Raw genomic sequence first — 17,147 nt, 5'->3', positions numbered from 1 at the left:
GAGAAGAGAAGACTGAGGGGGGACCTTATCAATACTTATAAATATCTAAAGGGCGGACGTCAAGAGGATGGGACTGGACTCTTTTCAGTGGTGCCCAATGACAGGACAAGGGGCAACGGGCACAGGTTGGAACACAGGAAGTTCCACTTAAACATGAGGAAAAAACTCCTTTCCCGTGAGGGTGCCAGAGCAGTGGCACAGGCTGCCCAGGGAGGCTGTGGAGTCTCCTTCCCTGGAGACATTCAAAACCCGCCTGGACATGTTCCTGTGCCCCCTGCTCTGGGTGTCCCTGCTCAAGCAGGGGGGTTGGACAAGATGATCTCCAGAGGTCCCTTCCAACCCCTGCCATTCTGTGATTCTGTGATTCTGTGACGAACATCACTGTGGCTTTGGTGGGTCCAAGGTCCCTTCCTGCTCCTCCTGAAAGCCCCAGAGGTGTTAACCTGCCACCCTTGCTGTGCCAGGGCTTGTCCCCAGCATTGCCCTGCAGATACCATGCATGCTCAGGGGGGCAGAGAAAGTTCAACACTACCGGTGACGGTCATTGGCACAATCCCTTCCTCCACTGGGGCTGTCCCACCCCACTGCAGCTTTGCTCCATGCCACCCTGCTCCTCACAGGTGGGCTGCACATCACACCTGGGAGCATTAAGGCACATTAACAAAGGGTTCCTTGGAGGAAATAATATTTAAGCAAACTTTTAGATTGGTCTGAGGACGTGCTTCACCGCCTCTTGAGCTGGGTGGCTCAGGGAATGTCCCTTTAACCTCCCCCCATGGACCTGGTCGCTGCTTGCCCTGCAGAGAGCATGGTCTCTATGTTCAGGGATATTTCTTCCCACAAAAGCCCACAGCCTGTGCATTAATTTGAATCTAATTAGCATTTGCTTACTAGACCTTACCAAAGCGCCCCAATGCGGTAACTTCTTTTACCTCAGACTGGTTTCTGATGAAAAACTGGGTCATCCAAGTAGTAAGTACCTTTTCCCTGTCAAGCTTGATAAATTTTACAATACCTTCTCATTTCTCAAGAGTCCCATGTGATGGTACACAAGCCCTTGGGCTCAGGCAGCCATGGGGAGTCCACCCACAGATTTGCTCTACCTCAGAGAGTAGAATGAAGCTGTTCACATCTCAGGAAGAAAACATGCTTCTGAGTATGAAATCACCTTCACCCCCATCCTCACCCCCATCTGCACTCAATTACAAACGTTAATCCTATCATCAACACACATTATCCAGAAAAAGTGTTTACATTTTTTAATTGACAGATCAGCTGTGCAAAACAAATATTGGGAGCAACTGCCTGTGAAATAAGAACCATGCGAGCATTGAAATTAAGAATTATTTTGGTGTGGGAGCATGACCCAGCAGCATGAAGCCTGCAGGTGAATGCCCAGCCCTGCCGACGGGTCTGGCTTTGGGTCAGCCACAGAGGGTTTGCTGGGTCGCCTGTGCATGTGGACCCTGTAAGCAAAACGTGGCTGCGACCGGCGACACGTGGCGAGGCAGCAGGAGCTGGGTGGCAGGAAGGAGCGGGAGGATCTTGCTGCACTTTCGGGAGGACAGTGGGATCAGCTGCCCGTGGGCACCCTGCTGGCAGTGGTGGCCAGGATGGCGTGACGGTGGCCAGACCTTTTGTTCTCTGTTACCAGAAAGAGCTGAAGGCAGAAGCTGCTTTTTCACAGCGAGAAGCATTTGGTCTGCCAGCCATAGCCAGGCTATTAATTTGTGAACCAAGTGTGGGTGGGGAGACAGTGTGTATCCTTATCTGCACCTTGTGAGGAGTATCAAAGACTAGCTATTGAAACTACCCTGTCTTCATTTCTAGTAAATACTAATTTTATGCTTCTTAGGAGCTGGCATTTAAATCAGATTAGGATGATGACTGTATTGTCTCAGACTACTTGAATGCATATTTTTTTTTTAGAAAAAAACCTAGCAAGGCCATGGCAAACAGGTCATCTCATGCGAAACTGTGTGTCGAGTAATCACTGGTCAAGGCCAAGTGAATTCATCAGATGACTACAGCGCTGGAGATATGGGAAATTACTGGCCTCCCTCAAATTTCCCACAGCTCTTAAAAAGAAAAACCCTTTGTTTCTTGTCCTTTTAGAAATAATCTTTGTTATTCCCATTTTCTATCAGCTAGGCTTTGACTCATTCTGACATTGACCGTTTGTAACCAGAGAGGTCACGTCCCTCCTAAGCAGGGACATTCACACTGTTACAGGGAGCCTATGATTAAGGACACGTTTAGCAAAAGTGCTAAAGGGCTCGCTTGAGGGTTGTCAGCGGTAGACGGTGCAATACCCACATGCGCTATATGTGAGGATAGTAAAGAAGCAGCAGCATGCTCTAACAGCTGTGTAAGGATGGAGACCTGCTCCTGCATTTGAAAATGATTTCAAAGTAATTGGGGTTTTAGACAACTTCGGGGTCAGACTTTGATCAGAGAGTGTGAAGAACAAAACGCTTCTCTCTGACTGCATGTTTTGAGATTACACATTTTAACAGCTCCCAGCTGCATGGGTTGCTGCAGACAATTAACTCTGGCGGAGAGCCAAACCAAAAAAAAAAAATCAGCACTCGCTTTGACAACATGCTAAGCTGCATGGTATTTTGTCACAAGCGAAATACTTGCTGAATAACAAATTCGTTACTTTAGCAGTCTCTAAAAGTTTCCAGCATGGCTCACAAGCAATGTCCCACTTTAAGAATTCTCACTCTGTGATGCTAAACTGTACAACTGCGATTTGTAAAGAAAGTAAACTAGAGTACCTCGTTCCCTGCCCTGTCTGTGAGATGCAAATCATTCCTCCGTGTCTCACGACAAAGGTAAAATCTGTGCAGGTGCTAGGGTGGTGAGCAGTGGGTAGCTGTGGCGGCAGACGGAAGGGAATTATCAATGCCTCTGCAAATCACAGAATCACAGAATGGCAGGGGTTGGAAGGGACCTCTGGAGATCATCTTGTCCAACCCCCCTGCTTGAGCAGGGACACCCAGAGCAGGGGGCACAGGAACGTGTCCAGGCGGGTTTTGAATGTCTTCAGGGAAGGATATTCCACAGCCTCCCTGGGCAGCCTGTGCCGCTGCTCTGGCACCCTCACGGGAAAGATTTTTCTCCGATTTAAGTGGAACTTCCTGTGTTCCAACCTGTGCTCATTGCCCCTTGTCCTGTCACTGGGCATCACTGAAAAGAGTCCAGTCCCATCCTCCTGACACCCACCCTTTAGATATTTATAGGTATTTATGAAATCCCCCCTCAGTCTTCTCTTCTCCAGGCTAAACAAACCCAGGTCTCTCAGCCTTTCCTCATAAGGGAGATGCTCCAGTCCCCTGATCATCCTGGTAGCTCTCTGCTGGACTTGCTCAAGCAGTTCCCTGTCCTTCTTAAACTGGGAGACCCAGAACTGGACACAGGACTCCAAATGTGGCCTCACGAGGGCAGAGTAAAGGGGGAGGATAACCTGCCTCAACCTGCTGGCCACACTCCTTTTCATGCACCCCAGGAAGTCACCCCATTGGAAATGTTGGTGCTTCCCACTTGTGCGAAGCCTTCCCAGTAAGAAGGGGCTTGGAGCAAGCCATGGCCAGCCCTCTCACTTGGGGTGTTAAAAGCTGATTCCCCTCCCCTCCCAAAGTCAGATTGGGCATCTGTTAGCCTGGTGAAGATGTGGCTCATGGTTTTTTAGGGTGGCTCAATGCGATGCTGAGAAGGCTCTATTTTTATGTGTATGGAGCATGTGTATGTGTATGTCTATTTTTATGTTTATGTGTATTTTATATGTATTGTTTCGTGAAAAGGTCTTCCCTTAAGCTAACATCCAATTCTGCTTTTTCCAAAAAAAAAAGCTTAATTTTGAGGTCCATTTTCTGTATCTACCATGTACACAGAAACTTCCCTGAAGATGCAAAAGCTTGTACCATCTTATTTTCTGCTTTTTATGGAGTGCTCAGAAGTCTCTCCACTCACAATTATGCTGTCAGACCAAACTCTTCATGATTACAAACCATCCAAAGAATTAAGCATCACACGTAGCTATATTAGAGCCCCAGACTCAAGTGTTTTCAATAAGCATTAGCAGCTAAAATGTTGCAGTCTCCAGGAATACGTTAAAAGTGAATGAAACCCCAGGAAGCAAAATTTCCACTATGAAGAAATAATTCGGTAACTGTATTCCCAGGTGTGTAAGGGAGGAAAGCAACCACAGCTTGAACTCAGGAGACAAGAGTGGAGAAGCAAAGGCATGTAATAAACACATTAGAACAATATTTAGCCAACAAATCCTGAAAACTATGGACATTTAAGGTGGTTTCATTTAAGAGGTATCTGCCTGGTCTTTCTTGTAAGCCCTAAAAGGTAAAATTTGCTGACTGCAAAATAAATCCTTCAATATAACCCAGACATTTAAAGCATCACCAAAATTCAGTCAGATTAAATTTTTGTGTTTAAGTCAATCTGGTTTAAGCAGCATGTTTTCTTATGTAGACACAGAGCCGCAACACAGCCAAGAGAGAAGGAGCAGAAGTTGTGGAGGGTTCGGTGAAGCACATTGCTCAATGCAAGTGGGCTTCAGGGGAAAAGCTCTGCCAGGGAAGGGAGCTGCAGAGAAAAGCAGGGCCATTTGGTTCTATTTTGTTGGGGAAGGATACCAAGACCCTCACCAGAATTGCACCATGTAATTGAATGGTGCAAGAACATCTCCCTTCCTTGTCCCCAGCAACTTCCAACCTTTTTGAGGGTATTATTATCTAACAGCCAAATTTTCTTGCAGCCTTAAACAAAATCTTACTCACACGAACATGGTCCTTCATGAGGAAATGGCAAAGCAAAACAGAGGATTGACTCTTAGATGTTGCTCTCTACTTACTGTTCAGCCCCAGAAGTGCCTGGTCTGTAGTCCCAGTTTCCCAGCTCCTTGTAAAACTCCTGTGGAACATGAACATACGTGTAGATGCACGTACACGTACACACACATTTGTGTCCTGGGCTCTCAATTTGTTTTTTAAATAGCAAAGTCCCTTTCATTTGCAACACACATGGATGTCCTACCCCCATCCTGTGGGATACCCCACCACATTGCTGGGCGAGTCCCCAGAGTGCTGTGAGCAGGGGCTGAGCCTGGGCTGGCTGCGGGGTGGGAGCAGGCACCGTTTGGGAGCAGTGCAGGAGGCTGGCGTGGCAGCTCTCGCTGTGGTTACACATCTTTTGGGTCTGTACAGCTTTGACCAGACAGGTATGGTTTGGGTTTCAGGCTGGTTTTGTGGAAAGACTGCCTTGGGGTGAGTGCTGCCAGAAAATTCCACCTAAAAAGGATTTAATGATTTCTGAAAGTAAAATTAAAGAGAAACATTCCCTTTCACACATGAAAATATAATGCTGTGGTTTTGCAGAGATGTGCTAGCCTCCCAAGGGAGCCAACCATTACAGAGGGATGTGCTTCCAAAGGTGTGGTCATCAGTTTTTTGCTCACTGCATGGAATTCCCTCATCTTCTGGCCAAGCTGCAGGTTCCCCCAAAATATCAGTTCAGTAGAAATGTTAGTGTTTGCCCCCAATTGCCCGAGGGTCTCATCCATATGCTGCTGCACAACAGTTGCAAGCGGGACCGGTGGGATCCCTGCGAGGACCTGACACTGGCAGGATCCAAGGAGGGAGCAAGGTGCTGGCAGCTCCAGGAGGGCAGCCTGCAATCAGTCAAACGTATCCCAGCAGAAACCAATGTGCACCCACACCTCTGCTTTCCCTTGCTGTCTAGGGAGCAGTTGTGAAGCAAGTGGCCCATGGTACTCCTCGTCTCCCCAGAGGGAAGGCACAGTCGCCTGTGCCACGGCTGCGCTGGTGGCCGCGGTGGTGACGGGCACCAGAGAGCATCACGGCTCTCGGAGGTGCCACGTCTTCCTTCTCCTGCCTGCTCTCCTAAGCAGCATAAAAAGAAGAAGGGAGCAACTAAAGCAACTCCAAAAAGCCACATTAAAATTGCATTCCTAGTCTTATAAATTAGGAGATGCCAATATTAAAACTCTACAAAGTCAGCCAAGGTCCCGCGCACACACGTACCACATGGGGGAGGGGTCTGCGACAGACTTTCACTGAGTGATTGCTGACTGCTTTCTGCCCGGGACTGTGCCATGCTGGGCACTGTGTGGGCAACACTCTGCGGGTGAATCTCTGTTGTGGTGCAAATGGATTGCTCTCTTTGCCCACGACAAGTCTAGGCAGGGATAGGCACAAAAGCCTGAGCTCACTCTGACCACCACTGGTAAGGGAGGCTTTTATTAAGGAAGTTTTTCATTAAGGAAGGTTTTTATTCCACAACGAGCTGGACCCACCTTCTCCTAAAAGCCACGGGACTCTGCAGGATCTGGGGATGGGAAGGTAGAAAGGCGAAGTGCTGAGTGCCTGGGGCTGGTGCTGCAGCCAGTTACAGCCACTCTTTGAGCAAGCAACAATGAAATGCTCTGAAAAAATCAGGTGCCAAGGTCTTTAGCTATTCACTATTCACCGTGACTTTTCTGAGGTTTCCTTTCCCACAATAAAGCAGATAGCACCCCACTTACTTGCATGAGACTGATGGGTAGATAAATCAGCAGAGGATGCTGAGGCATTGAGGTGGGTTGAAAACTAGCTGAATGGCCAGGCCCAGAGGCTGGTGATCAGCAGCGCAAAGCCTAGCTGGAGACCAGTAACTAGCAGTGTACCACAGTCACTACTGGGTCCAGTCCTGCTCAACCTCTTCATTAATGGCCTGGGTGTGGGGGCAGAGTGCACCCTCAGCAAGTTTGCTGATGACACCGAACTGAGAGGAGTGGCTGATATGCCAGAGGGTTGTGCTGCCATCCAGAGGGATCTCAAAAGGCTGGAGAAATGGGATGACAGGAACCTTGTGGGGTTCAGTGAGAGGAAGTACAAAATCCTGCACCTGGAGAGGAGCAAGCCCAGGCACCAGCACATGCTGGGGGCCACCCAGCTGGAAAGCAGCTTGGCAGAAAAGCACCCGAGGGTCCTGGTGGACACCAAGTTGAACATGAGCCAGCAACGTGCCCTTGCAGCAAAGGCAGCTAATGGTGTCCTGGGCTGCATTAGACAAAGTATTGCCAGCAGGTTGAGGGAGGTGATCCTTCTCCTCTGCTCAGCACTGGTGAGGCCGCACCCGGAGTACTGTGTCCAGTTCTGAGCTCCCCAAGTATGAGAGGCACAGTCATACTGGAGAAAGTCCAGTGAAAGGCTGCAAAGATGATGGAGGGACTGGAGTGAGTCTCCAGTGAGGAGAGCCTGAGAGAGCTGGGACTGCTCAGCCTGGGGAAGAGAAGGCTCAGGGGGATCTCATCAGTGTTTGAAAATACCCGAAGGCAGGGTGCAAAGACAAGGGAGCCAGGGGCTTCTCAGTGGTGCCCAGTGAGAGGACCAGAGGCAATGGGCACAAACTGAAACACAGGATGTTCCCTCTGAACCTCAGGAAACACTTTTTTCCTGTGGGGGTGACCGAGCACTGGCACGGGTTGCCCAGGGAGCTTGTGGATTCTCCATCCTTTGATATTCAAAAGCTGCCTGGACATGGTCCTGGGCAACCAGCATTAGGTGGCCCTGTTGAGCAGGGGGCGTTGGACCAGATGACCTCCAGTGGTCCCATCCAGCCTCAACCATTCTGTGTATCTGTGAGGCTTTGGTGTGCTGTGCTGAGCACCCAAACCTGGTCATAACATGGCCTAAACACTGAATGTGAATAATAAATGACAATTTAAAAAACAAAAAAATGACTAATGAGTCACAAGATAAGAAAGTGACCTGTCAAAAGAAATATTTTTATAGGATAATGGAGATCCAGACTAAATTAAGATACATTTTTGGCACTTTCTCTATCATGAACACTCATTCTGCACCCCGAGCACACTATTCTACACCAGGTGCTTTTGTTCATGTCGTAGCTGCATGTTGTAAATGTGTGTACGGGTATAGCATATGTGGTCCAGGCATAAGAAAAAACAGATAAAAATAGGACCTCAGTTCTCCAAACTTGGCTTATGAATGTTGGGTTTTTTTTTTAAACAAGTGTTTAAACATTGTTTTTAACCACAGAAATCAGATACCAAGAAAACTTTCATCTTATTCCTGCAAAATCAAAATGGAGCTTCTAGGTCTCAGTGCAGCGTGGGAACAAGTGCCTTTTCATGCTCGCTGGAGGAAGTTATTTCATAATGTGAATTTCATTGGTATTTCTCCTGCCAAGATTCATTAGATCTTCATGACTAAGAGTTGCCCCTGTTTGCATAGCTACCCCCTCACTGCAGCCAGGCTCGGTGAAACAATAGGCACATGGAAACCGTGACGGTTGTGTGGCCCACATGTAAGGCTTTGTGCCCACATTTTGGGCTTGAAGGTGGAAGGAAGCAGCTCCGGGAGTGGCCACATTGTGTTCCACCGCTCAGGACGGTCGGGTGAGCTGTGTCGCTCCTCTGCCTGTGTCATGACTTGGTGCTGCAACACCATTTCCAGAGCTGATGCTGCGCATGCAGAATAAACCAGGCCATGTCAAGCAGAAGCAGATTTCAACTGCTTTGTTATTCAGTGTTCCCCGCCTAGATTTAGGGCCAGATTAGGTTTCAAGTGTACCAAACCCCCAGTAATTATTTTCTTGAGATTTTTGTCGCAAATTGGTGGGAATCTCAGCACAGATTTTGCTTTCTCTACAATTCCCACCATCTTGAGTTAAAGCATCTCAAATGTTGTCCTCCCCACATAGCTGCTGTTACTGAATGGACAGGTGGGTGTTAAAATCAGACGCTTCTCTAATTTCTACTCTACCACCAGATGACTAGTGGTGGCCTGAGATCCAGGGGCTGAGCTGTGGAAAATCCCTGCCTCTTGCATCGAAACCGAAAGCATTTGGATTTGAGATTTTTGTGTCTAAACCCAAAGCTTCCTGAAAATGTTTTGCAGTAGAAGAGAGAAAAGGTAACTGAAGTTGACGGGGAAAGGAGAGAGGGAGAGGCAATGATACAATGGAAAGAGGAGGCGCAAACTTCCTGCCATCTCTCCGAGAAGGGGCTGTTACCTCATTTGTTATGCTGCCTTGCCTTCAGAAAGTCCAGATCCAAATCATCTCTCAACTCTGGGAAATCCCATCAGGTGTAAACAACAGCCTTAGCACCCCTGAGCATGGCTTTGTACCTGAAGATGAAGCTCTGGAGCAAGGCCAGTGACAGCTCTCCCAGCATGTGTGAGGGCGAACAAACGCCTGCCTATCACAGCTCTGATGGCTCTTTGCAAGCTTTCCTCACCCATCACACCCGCCCCCATGGCCGGGCTTACGGCTGGTGGCCTGAAAGACCTGACCCAAGAGGAGCTGCAGGCTGGCTTTTCTGGTGGGTTGGGATGAAACGTCCATGCAAAGACCTCCAGGAGGGAGAGGGGGCTGCAGGGAGCCTTCGCGGGATGGCAGAGAGTGGTGTTCTCTGTGAGGATGATGTGTGAGAGCGCCCCGGTGACTCACAGAGGGGCACTTCTACCCCAGAATACCCAACAGCTGGCTCTGGGAAGGGTGGCATGGACCCCCAGGCAAGCAGCGTGGGTTGGCCGCCTGGCGGCCACCTGGCTGGGGTTGCATCGTGGTTAATGGCCATGATGGACATGTCAGGAAAGAGATCTTCCATGCTGTTTGCACAGGACCCCCCCAGAAGGTGTCCCCTGCACCCTGGCTGGGTGCCTGCTGGAAGCAGGGACACCCGAAAACAGCAGCTTCTGCTCACCCTGGGATGGGTGCCCAGGCTGCAGCACCCTTTGCTCACTCCCTGACAGGCCCAAGGAAAAGTTGTTTTGTGCAAATACAGTTACAGGAGAAGAAAACCTGGACCCAGCTTTGAAGATGAACCTTACACTGCAAATCCCACAGCATGTTTCATCCAAATGCCGTGTTCGGTAAAGGGCAATATCTCTTAAATGAGATGGCTGCAAACTGGGATGGACAGGACTTCTCTGCGATCCTGGGGCAGGGGTGTCCCTTTTCAGCTAATCTGGCGTTGAAGAGACAGGTAGCGGGGTCCCACCAGCTGGGAAGGAGGTCCTCCCAGCCCTGCGCCCCATCCAAAAGGGACCGTTGCCTGCGGTGCATCATGGTGCAGCATCACTTGCCTTGGTGGGGCTGCTGGCTCCCTGCAAACGGGTGGAGCTGGGTTGCACTCCTGTAGCGCAGCACCTGCTGCACGCAGGGCAGGAGCGTGTTTTGCACAGAAGAACCCACTTCCTTTCTTCTGCATTGCAAAAAGAAAAATAAAATCAGGTAGAGCACGTTGTTTTCCCTCCTCCTTATTCCTAAGTCACTGGACACAGCTGTCACCTGGACTCTTGGGCTTCTTTGCCTGTTTTTGAGGCTGGTGATGCTACTTGGGGCATCTCCCTCCTCTGGCTCCCCAGGACCTGCTTTGTGCCTGGCCCCCGGGAAGGACCTCACCTTCCGCTCAGGGGCTAAGCCCCCCCCATACTCCCCTTTATCCAGGCCCCCCTCTGGCAGAGCGATGCCTTCCCACCCCCATGGGCTCCCACAAGAAGCCCCCCGGCACCGGGGTTCGTGTTAGCGGCAGGACCGGGGCTGCTGGGTTATCCGCACGTTAATTCCCCTTCTGAGATCTGCGGCTCCCTTTTAGTGCTTGTGTGAGCGCAGAGCCCAAGGGATGGGAGGCATTGTATGAGGGGCGTTTGACAGCACGGAAAAAGTCCCGTGTGTGAATTTGCATCACAAAACGCCCTGTCTGCCAGTGATGTCGACCAGCCCGAGGTGACGTGGGCACCCGGTGGGAAGGCAATGGCATTTTGCCCAGCTTCATCCCACATTTATTTCCTTGACGGTGTTAATCTGTGGAGGTCAAATTCTCATGTGAGAGAGTGTAACGAGGATGGACAGGAGCCTTTCATGGGCAAAGTGTTGGCTTTTCCACCACCAGTGCTACAGTGACCCCTGACTTCAGGATGACCAGTATTTATTTCAGCCACAGCTGTATTTCATGCAGTGCATTAGGCAGGCGAAAGGATGGTCCTGGATCCACTAATCGGTGAGGGCTCAGGATTTCTGTAGGGATAGCACTTCTGTGATGTTATATCCGCTGGGTATTTTTGCAGTCATGATGAACCAGCTCAAGAATATTTGAGCCCCACCCACGTTTGATTAGCTTAACTCTTGACACATGTCCATGTAGAAAATCCCCATCTTACTAGGGAATATTTTTTAATCATTTACTCAGCACTTACTCTCTCATTAGCAGACCTTTCCCTTCGTGCAATATAAACCCCCAAGTGACAGAAGTATCTTCATTAACAGGTGGTTGTTAGCAAATTTTCACTATTACTGGATAGGTACCTTCAACTTGTGGTAATTCATGGCAATATTATTCACTGTGTAATTTCTATACAAATGACTCACCATACATGAATACACAGATTAGTACTGAGTTTAATGCCACGATGTTGTACAATATTATAAATATTATGCAATTAAAGAATTGGTTGAGCTTTACTAGCTCAGAGAGAAACTTAAGAGTAGTCTTAACCTTGACATTTCTTAGCCTCAGTATTTTTCAGTAGCACCCTGAATGTCCCGTGATGGGAATTTCCTGGTTTATTAGGAGTTTTTGGGAGGGGAAAAAGAAGAAAACAAGTGTGATCATCACCACCACCAACAAAAAACCCCCTAAAACCACTAAAAAGAGCATAAAATCCTCTTGGGATTTGAAAGCCCCCGTGGCCTCCAGTAAATGGCCACTGTGGGGAAGGCCATCCCGCCAGCCACAGCGCAGGCTGTGCTTCTGCAAACATTTTGGGAAGTGCTGGGGAGGAAAGTACTCTCTCCCTGCTGCAAGGCAGGCTCGTTGCTCACACCCTTTGCCCTGTCTCCAGCAGCACTGTGCCATGGTCAGGGCTGCTGTGCTCCCCAGCCATGCCATGGCCCTGCCGGCCACCCACACATGGGGCCATGGGGTAAATCAGAGCCCTCCACTGCCCAGCACCCTGCAGGGATGGAGCCTGTCCCGAGAGCTCCAGCCGAGACAAGGGGCTTTGCCATACATTCACCACACAATAAATCATCCTAATAATGAAAATATTTTTCCTCTAAGGGTGAATTGTCTAATTCCACTCATGTTAGCCTCTGCCTTGAGGAGCTGTGCCTGGTGTACCAAAGGCAAACCTGGGCTTCACCCCAGCCTGGGGAGTCACGCACAGCATGGAGTGCGCTGGCCACAGGCGTGATAAGCTCCACGGGATATTAATCCAGACTTTATCGGGAAAGGTGCCACGGTCCGATCATGCTGCCGTGGCCATACTTATGTGCCCAGGGTGACCCCTCTGGACTGCACGTGAACCAGAGCTGAAGCTGTTTTCATTGTTCAGTTGCATTTTGCATCCTTATAGAAATACTCAGAGTAAAACCCAAAGTCAGCTCAGATGTCAGGAGCGATTGCTGCGCAGGTACAGTCATTTATCTTCTCCAGCGCAGCCACTACTGAGAATAAACCCCACTGTAGCAGAATGCCTCTCACACACCGAAAAGAAAACCACCCAGAACGAACATGTATTTTTACTAACCCTAAGAGAGAAAGAGAAAAGGAAAAAAAAAAAAAAAAAACCCAAAAACCACACTCACACAAAAAAACCCCAGACCTCACGGTGCTTTTATAATCTGAGCAAATCCCGAGAGCCACTCACACGGCCGGGGACTTCGAGAGCCAGGCAGGGAGGCTCCGCGCCTGCCGCCCCCCAGCATCGGGCGGGAGGAAGAGGAGGAGGAGGAGGAGGAGGCGGCGGCGGCGGAGGAGGAGGCGGCACCGCCGGTCCCAGGTTAGAGCTCCTGATTTCCCTTTCGTGCGTGTCGGTGCCCGTGTGAGCGTCTCAGCCCCGCGGAGGGCCGCGCCGTCGGAGGCGGGAGGCAGCGCCGTGCCCGGGACGCCCCGTCCCGTCCCGGGGAGCGGAGCCTGGCGGCGGGAGGGGACCCCGAGGGCGGCAGCGTGCGGTGAGCGGCGGGGCCGGGGGAGGAGCGGCCGCCCCGGCTGCACCGGCGGGACCGGCGGGACGGGACGGGACAGGACGGGGCGGGAAGGGACGGGACGGGAGGGGACGGAGGGGCCGCGCAGCCCCGGGGGTGCTGCAGCCCCCGGGGGCGGAGGGGCCCCGCTGGCCCCGGCCCGGCGGGAAGCAGGGCGTGCGGGGCGCGGGGGTTTGCGGCCGGGGTGTTCCCTGCTCCACGCTTCCAAGGGGCGCGGGGTTTTTGGGGAAGGCTGGGATTATTCCTCGCTTTGAATTTCTTCAGTTTTGTTTCCACGCTGGTCCCAGCCCGAGGGTTGCAAAGGTCCTCTTTGACACCTCTGCCTGCCGGTCCCACCGCCTTCTGGTTTGTTTTTTTTTTCTCTCAATGAAGCTCCCCATTCCCCCTGCGGTGATGAATAGGTGACATCGCTGCCACCAGATGAGTTTGGGACCTTGTTTTTGTGACAGGCGATTTCCCCCTCCCAGTCCCCCCGTCCTTTCTGGTGCTGATTGGACTGCAAAAACACAAAAGTAAGAGGAGCTGGTGACAAGAAGACAATGAGTCACAGCCTTTGTTGAGACGCTCGCACCGAAATCACAAGAGATGCGTTTTTCCAAATGACTCGAGCTGTGTGCTGCCAGGGGGGTGGGCAGGGAGCAGGGGACAGGCCTTTCACTTCGTGACAAGTGCTGGCCCTATGGGTGCCGTTCCTGTTATCGATAAGCTGCAAGTTTCATGTCTGTTCTTATTCCAAGGGAGAGGGCAAGAGCTCGCGAGGCACCACGGAAATGGCTGTTGCAGAAGCCGTGTTCCCGCCCGCCAACCTCACCTCCAGCAACCAGAGCAGCTGCAACGTGCACAACCACCACTTCTCCGCCAAAGTCACCTTCTCCCTGTTTTACACCACCCTGCTGGTGTTCGGCGCCTGCGGGAACATCCTGGCCCTTTGTATCACCTTCCAGCGCAGGAAGAAGAAACTCAACTCCACCGACCTCTACCTGGTTAACCTGGCCCTCTCCGATGCCCTTTTCACCCTGGCACTGCCAGGCAGGATCGCCTACTACATCCTGGAATTTGACTGGCCCTTCGGCGACTGGTTCTGTCGGGTCACAGCCTTCATTTTCTACATGAACACCTATGTGGGCATCTACTTCATGACCTGCGTAAGTGTGGACCGCTACATCGCTGTGGTGCGCACCAGGCACCCCGGCAGGATCCGGAAGATGAGCCGTGCCAGGGGCGTCTGTGTCCTCATCTGGTCCTTGGTGTTCCTGCAGACGGCGCCACTGCTTCTGCGGCCCATGACGCGGAGGATGGGGGACAAGCTGACGTGCATGGAGTACTTCAACTTCGAAGAGATTCCCAAGTTGCCCTACCTGCTCCTGGGTGCCTGCGTACTTGGCTTCTTCCTGCCTGTGGGCATCATCTTTGTGTGTTATGTGAGGATCAACCTCAAGCTCTGCCAGACAGCCAAAGAGAACCCGTTGACAGTGAAGAACGGACACCACCGCCGGGCCTTCACCGTCATCCTGGTGGTGCTGCTGGCCGTCCTGCTCTGCTTCAGCCCCTACCACCTCAACATCGTCCAGTTCATGGTCAGGAAAATTCTCTACCAGCCGTCATGCCGTGAGCAGCAAGCCTTCAAGATGTCCCTGCAAGTCACCGTGGCATTCATGAATCTCAACTGCTGCATTGACCCCATTATCTACTTCTTCGCCTTCCGGGGCTACAAGCGGAGGCTGCTCCGCATTTTCAGGAACAGTGGCTCGATGGCCACCTCCTCTACTGCCAAGACCCACTCCGAGAGCAACAGCAACAGCCAGCCGCCTGGCTCTGTCTCTGTCTAGCAGTGCAGCCCCCTCCCTTTTGCTCTGGCCTGCAGCTTAAGGACCATCCCCAACGGGCAGGAGCCGGAGCCGGGCTGCAGAGCAGGACCAGCACCTCCATTAGGCTTCACCAGTCTCCTGCCTGGAGCCAGGGGCTATTGCAAAGCCAACCCAGCCAGGACAGAGCCCTGCCCAGCTCCGCATGCCTGGCTCTGTGCTTTACACTGCTGGACCTGCTGTCCTGGAGCACGGACAAGCCCGTTTTCACCCCAAGCCTAGAGAAGGCAGCTTGTGCAACTGCTCTGGCTGGCAAATGCAGCTGGGGGTTTCCCAGCACTGCACCACACTGCCCTCCCACGCCTGTCCTGCATTCCCTGTGGGGCCAGTGGCTGCCGGTAACCACCATAGCTGTCCCTGCCTCTCTGTCCCCGTCCCCTGCACTGCCCCTGTGGGACTTGGGATGGCTAGCATGGAGCGCACAGACTCAGAATATTTCAGGAACAGGCTAGAATGTTACTTCCAGGAAGAAAGTAACTTACAGCTCCTTTCCTGCACCGACAAGTGGCAGCTCTGCTCTCCCCCTGCCCAGAGTCCCACTCCTGCACCCGGGCACCGTATGGGGTGAGCAGTAAGCGCGGGGTGCGTGGGAGCTGCCAGTAAAGACCTTCCTCAAGGGAGAGGGGCGAGGATGTGAATTTGCAGAGCTCCTGGAGTGCCGCTGCCTGTGTCTGCTCCTTCCCCAGGTGCCCTTCCTCAAAGCTGTCAGCTCTGCAGTCGCTGGAGCAGTCGCCAGGAAGGGAACGCAGGGGCTGGCCTGGCTCGCAGCTCAGCTAAGGCTGCAAACCCACCCTGAGGGAACTCACCGGGGAAACCTTTCCACTCCTTTGCTTGAAGGGAGTGGAGGAAAGGGGACAAGGGGAGGAAGACTGAGGGTGACCTTGAGTGACCTTTGCTTGAACCCAGCGCCCTGATGAGTCCGAAAGCTTTGCTAAGGGCAGGTTATACGTGAGGATTGCCAGAGCGAGAGGAGGAGCCTTGAGATATCAGGTTCCTGTCAGCATTTGAGTCCACGTGACGATGAGGTCGGCAGGAGCAAGGACCTCCTTGGCTCTTTTCTGAAGTTGCTGGACTACAGGTAAAGAAGACACACATGGGATTTCACAGTTCCTGTGATGGCTGGTCTCATGTTTGAGGCTGGAAGGGACAGAGACACGCACAGAGACATGAAGAGTAGAAAATGCAGCTTTATTTTGCTGAGAAGTAAAACTGAAGAAGTTTCATGAACGGACACTTTTGATTATTACAAATCATTCTTTAAGGTAATAACCTTTTCTTTATGGCTACAAAGTTGATAATAGTCTCAAATACAGCCCTTTATTGTTTAAATGTGCACAAATGAGCTTTTGGATGATGATGGCTTTACTTATGGTATGGGTAACTGTGACATGCTGAAGGCTGGCTAAGAGGGATGCCTAAAATAATTCAGGTGGGAAAAGGACTCCAGGAGGTCCTTTCAGGAGGTTGTCTGAGCCCTACACAAAGCAGGTCTAACCTCAGCGCTGGCCTGAAGAGAGCCTCTGTCCTAAAAAGCATGTTACAATGGACAGGGAAGGGCTGGTATGGAATAATATAAGGATATCAATGGTCTGAACACCCTAAAGGATCCTGGCAAGGCTGGTAGTTGCTGCACAGTTCTGGCGCACTGTTAACTTATCAAAGAAGTGTTGGCTGGAAGGGACCTCTCTGCATCGCCTCGCCCAACAGCCTACTCAAAGCAGGACCACGGCTGGCATGATGCCAGGCTGGCCGTGGCTTCATCTAGCCGACACTTGGAAACGCCAGGCAAGGAGGCTCTTCCCGCCGAGGTGACGGTTCCCATGCTGCAGCACCCGCCGGATGAAAACATTTTCCCCACTCTCCAGTCTGAACATCGCCATCCACAGCTGGTGGCTGTCGCCCCCGATGTCACCTGCTTGCGCTAAGAAGGGCTTGGCTCTGTCATCTTTGTAACACAAATTCCTGTACGACTGTGGCAGGGGCTGCCAGGAGAACAGTGGTTTGGAGCTATTGGTCTCAGCGAGCCTCCACACGAACGCCGGAGCGCAGGTCTGCAGCAGTGGCCAACCCTCCTTCTCAAAGCCTGGAGATGTTTTGCCAGGCTGAAGGCCTATGCCAGAGGCAAAGGCAAATCTGTGACACAGCCTTCTCGGGAAAAGGCAGAGCATGAATAGAGCCTCGTTTGTTCTTTATTGGGCTCTATTTTTCTCCGAAGTATTTTAGTAATAAAGGTATTCCCACCTTTCA

General features: G+C 51.4%; 1 protein-coding gene across 1 annotated transcript; it reads left to right on the top strand.

Moving 5' to 3' along the window:
- The first annotated feature begins 13,779 nt into the window (after positions 1-13,779).
- On the top strand, positions 13,780-16,230 carry LOC142055946 (G-protein coupled receptor 183-like). The gene has a single exon (XM_075090012.1). The coding sequence runs from the start codon at positions 13,806-13,808 to the stop codon at positions 14,862-14,864; it is 1,059 nt and encodes a 352-aa protein (XP_074946113.1). The 5' UTR covers positions 13,780-13,805; the 3' UTR covers positions 14,865-16,230.
- Positions 16,231-17,147: the final 917 nt, after the last annotated feature.

The sequence above is a fragment of the Phalacrocorax aristotelis genome, chromosome 1 (genome assembly GCF_949628215.1).
Source record: "Phalacrocorax aristotelis chromosome 1, bGulAri2.1, whole genome shotgun sequence".
In the NCBI taxonomy this organism is placed as follows: Eukaryota; Metazoa; Chordata; class Aves; order Suliformes; family Phalacrocoracidae; genus Phalacrocorax; species Phalacrocorax aristotelis.
This window is presented reverse-complemented; position numbering and strand designations above follow the sequence as displayed.